This window comes from Chiloscyllium plagiosum, chromosome 8 (genome assembly GCF_004010195.1).
Source record: "Chiloscyllium plagiosum isolate BGI_BamShark_2017 chromosome 8, ASM401019v2, whole genome shotgun sequence".
Classification (NCBI taxonomy): Eukaryota; Metazoa; Chordata; class Chondrichthyes; order Orectolobiformes; family Hemiscylliidae; genus Chiloscyllium; species Chiloscyllium plagiosum.
Window position 1 is genome coordinate 94,548,889 of NC_057717.1, and position 4,301 is coordinate 94,553,189.

General features: G+C 45.6%; 1 protein-coding gene across 1 annotated transcript in view; it reads right to left on the reverse strand.

Annotated features, from left to right (window-relative positions):
- The window catches only part of LOC122552189 (adhesion G protein-coupled receptor E2-like), a 61,836-nt gene that overhangs the window by 5,270 nt on the left and 52,265 nt on the right, over window positions 1–4,301 (reverse strand). Inside the window, exon 16 of the mRNA XM_043694785.1 lies at window positions 2,596–2,764. Coding sequence (XP_043550720.1) covers window positions 2,596–2,764 — 169 coding nt within the window. The remainder of the gene's footprint in view (window positions 1–2,595; window positions 2,765–4,301) is intronic.

A 4,301-nucleotide genomic window follows, 5' to 3' on the forward strand; every position in this document is an offset into this window, starting at 1 on the left:
GGAGGTGATTGTGATAGGTTGGTGGGGAGGGTTGAGCAGATAGGTGGGAAGGAAGATGGACAGTTAGGATAGATCAAGAGAGTGGTGCTGAGTTGGAGGGTTGGATTTGAAATGAGTTTGGGGAACGGAGATTTGAAAACTCATGGAGTCGATGTTGATACCGTGTAGTTGAGGGGTCCCAAGGTGGAAGATGAGGTAGTGGAGAAGGCCCAGGACTTGCATGTCGTTGGTAGAGTGGGAGGGGGAATTGAATTGTTCGGCCACAGGGCGAACATCAGGGCGGTGGTGAGTATGTCCCGGAAATGCTCCCTGAAATGTTCTGCGAATTGGCGTCCTGACTTCCCGATGTATAGGGGACCACATTGAGAGGAACTGACACAGTAGATGAGGAGTTTGGATCTGCAGGAAAATCTCTGCCGCATGTGAAAAGCTCCTCTGGGGTCTTGGACTGAGATGGGTACACTCTTGTGGAGGCAAGGGAAGGTGCCAGGTGTGGAGGGTGGGTTGGTGGGGGGTGTGGACCTAAGGAGGGAATCACAGAGGGAATGGTCTTTGTGGAACGCGGATAGGGATGGGGTGGAAGGTGAGGACCAGGGCGGTTCTATCCTTGTTGCAGTTGGAGGGGTGAGTTCAAGGGTGGAGGTGCGAGATGTGGGGGAGATGCACTTGAGGACATTGATCATGAGGGAGGGGAAATTGTGGTCCTTGAAATAGGAGATCATCTGGGATGTCCTGGAGTGGAATTGCTCCTCCTGGGAGCAGATATGGTGGAGGCAGAGGAATTGGGGGTTACACGGTGGGGGGGGGAGGGGGGGGGGGAGGAGGTGTAGTCCAGGTAGCTGTGGGAGTCAATGGTTTGAAATAGATGTCCAAGTTGAATCAGTCGCTGGAGATGGAAACGGAGAGGTCCAGGAAGGGGAGGGAGGTGTCCGAGATGGTCCAGATGAACTTAAGGTCAGGGTGGAATGTATTAGTTAAGCAGATGAACTGTTCAACCTCCTCGTGGGAGCACGAGGTGGCACTGATACAGTCATCAATGTAGTGGAGGAAAAGGTGGGGAATGGTGACACTGTAACTGCAGAAGATGGACTGTTCCACGTATTCTAAGAAGAGACAGGCATAGCTGGGGTGCACGCAGGTGACCATGGCTACCCCTATGGTCTGAAGGAAGTGGGAGGATTCGAAGGAGAAGTTGTTGAGGGTGAGGACCAGTTCCGCCAATCGAATGTGTGTCGGTGGAGGGGTACCGGTTGGTTCAGCGGGAGAGGAAGAAACAGAGGCTTGGAGGCCTTCGTCATGGCAGATGGATGTGTATAGGGACTGGATATCCATGGTGAAGATAAGGTGGTCGGGGCCAGGGAAATGAAAGACATGGAGGAGGTGGAGGGCATGTGTGGTGTCCCAAACATATGTGGAGAGTTCCTGGACCAAGGCAGACAGGACGGTGGTGAGATATGAGGGGATAAGTTCGGTGGGGCAGGAGCAGGTGGAGGCAATGAGTCAACAAGGGCAGTCAGCTTTGTGACTTTTGGGTAGAAGGTAGAATTGGGTAGTGTGGGATTCCCGGACTGTGAGATTAGAGGCTGTGGATGGGAAATCCCCTGAGGTGATGAGGTTGTGGATGGTCTGGGAGATGATGGCTTGGTGATGGGAGGTGAGGTCGTGGTTGAGGGGACAGTAGGAGGTGGTGTCCATGAGTTGGTGTCAGGCTTCAGCGATGTAGAATTTGGTGCACCAAAGTACCACAGCTGGTTTGCAGGTTTAATGGTGAAGTTGGTGTTGAAGCGGAGGGAATGGAGGGCTTTGTGAGGGTGAGTGGTTGGAATGGGTGAGGGGTGGACAGGTTGAGGCAGTCAATGTCATGGCAGCAGTTGGAGATAAAAAGGTTGAGAGCAGGTAACAGACCAGGTCGGGGTGTCCAAGAGGATGGAGAAAGGTGCTTCTTCCCATGAGTAGAGAGATCAATTAATGGGGGATGTAGATTTAAGGTTAAGAAGTAGAGGGCTTAGAGAAGAGTCAAGGAGCAATTTTTTTTTTTACCCAGAGTGTGTTGGGAGACCGGAATTTACTTCCTGAAAGGGCAGTTGAGTCAGAGACTCTCTAACATTGCAGCGGTATTTAACATTCACTTGCATTGCTGTAGCCACCAGGGCATTGGCCCAAACACTGGAAAATGGGATTAATGTAATCAGAACTTTGTTGACTGGGTGGATACGATGGGCTGGGTGATCTCTTTCTGTGCTATATGTGTCTATGAGACTATGAGCTATGATGAACAGAGATAGATGGAGCATAAATATCAGTACAAACTAGCTAGGCTAAATGGTCTGTACCTGTGCAGAACTTTATGTTTAATTCTATGTGGCATGATGGATCTTTGTGTCTTTTACTGAAATTAAATGGCTCCAGGTTGCAAAATTCTATTAAATATTTATCAGACCGCCAGCAGTGAGAGTTACTGGACAGTCACTTTGTCACACGCTAATATCTGACCCACACCCAGTTCCACTGGTAAACTTATCCTTTCCTGTTTCACAAATATAATATGGATTGGAGAGTCTCTGGTGCCTCCACCTGTAATGGAGACCGTCTTACCTGGCGATTGGAAACACAGTAGACCAAGAAAATAAAGAGGCCCTGGAGAGTGTTGATGACAGTGAATAGATAGGAGAGGAAGATGGTGCTCTTGTTGATATTAAATATCCCAAAGATCCAAGTGCATCCCAGGACAAACAAACGTGCAGTTGCCTTAAGAGTCAGGGTCCTGTCAAAAAGGGACAAAATAAAAGAATATTCATATTAATCCATCTCATCATAATGAAGAAAAAGGCGCTCATTTGTACATGGCCTTTCACTACCTCAGGATGTTGCAAAGGGCATAGCAGCCAGTGAAAGACATTTGTAGTGTTGCAATGCAGTAAACTTTGGCAGCCAATTTGCACACAGGACGTTCCTGCCAATAGCTGCTATTGGTGTTATTACCTATGTCACATAGTGAACCCCACTTAATTAAACCAAACACCCAGAAAAGCTCACTTCACTTTGTAATCTGTTAAAATAAGAGTGACAGAGAACTTCCAAATTCCACTATTTAAAGAAAGTAATATCAACTTATTCTTTAATTCTAAAAGTGTACATTAAACAACTAACATTCATAACTTTAAGCTCCCCTGTCTCTTAACTGCTTATTATCTGCCTTCAATTCTAACAATATAATGTTCCAATAAACTATCTGCCTTCAACTCTATAACAACATACTGTTCCAGATGAAGATCTCCCTGGGTGGTCTTTTTTTTACTGCAAATGTGTTTCATATGAAAAGGAATCTTTGATAGATATGTTTCAAATGGCAGTTGCTCTGTCTGACTTTAAAACTGCCTACCTTTTTCATACCCCCAACATTGGATCATCTCATTGGTTCAATGTTGGCAAAATAATAAATTCAAACTTGACTGAGTTTTAGCATCCTGGGGCAGAAATTAAACTGATTGGTTAAACTCGAATTGTTGTCAAAACGACAAGCAATTCAGGTACCATTTCACAGCCAAATGTTATATGTTTTCAATATTCCAGTACACTCTGAGACTGCTAGCTAGTCATATGACAGGTCCTTGTAAGCTCTCAGTGCAAAACAGCATTCACTCTCTCTGAAAGGTACAGTACATGTCTTCAACTTCATAACACCTCCCCCCTCATAATGAAAAGATGACTTCATTTTTTTCCTAATTCTTAATCCCATTACAATGAAATACATAGGTCATTAATCTAAGTTCATATTAATTTCTGCACGCACATACACACACAACATTGGAATCTATTCAATCCTATCTATATTTTATTCTTTACCTCCACGATAATGCATCTGCTGTCACATTTTTACGACCTGCAACATGTACGATTTGTAAATTAAATGTCTGTAACATAAGTCTCCAATGAAATAGTCTCATATTCTTGCCTTTAAGTTGTTCCGAGAATGAAAGAGGATTGTGATCCGTGTACACAACTGTCTCCGACACATAAACATTAAAATGTTGGAAGGCCAGTGCCAAACTCAATAATTCCTTTTCAATGGTAGAGTATTTTCTCCGGTGGGTGCTGAGTTTCTTGGAAAGGTAACCAATTGGCAGTTCAATTCCATCACCTTCCTGTAGCAGTACAGCATTGAGAAGTGTGGTGCTGGAAAAACACAGCAGGTCAGGCAGCATCCAAGGAGCAGGAGAATCGACGTTTCGGGAATAAGCCCTTCTTCAGGAATGAGGCTGGTGTGCCAAGCAGGCTGAGATAAAAGGTAGGGGGGAGGG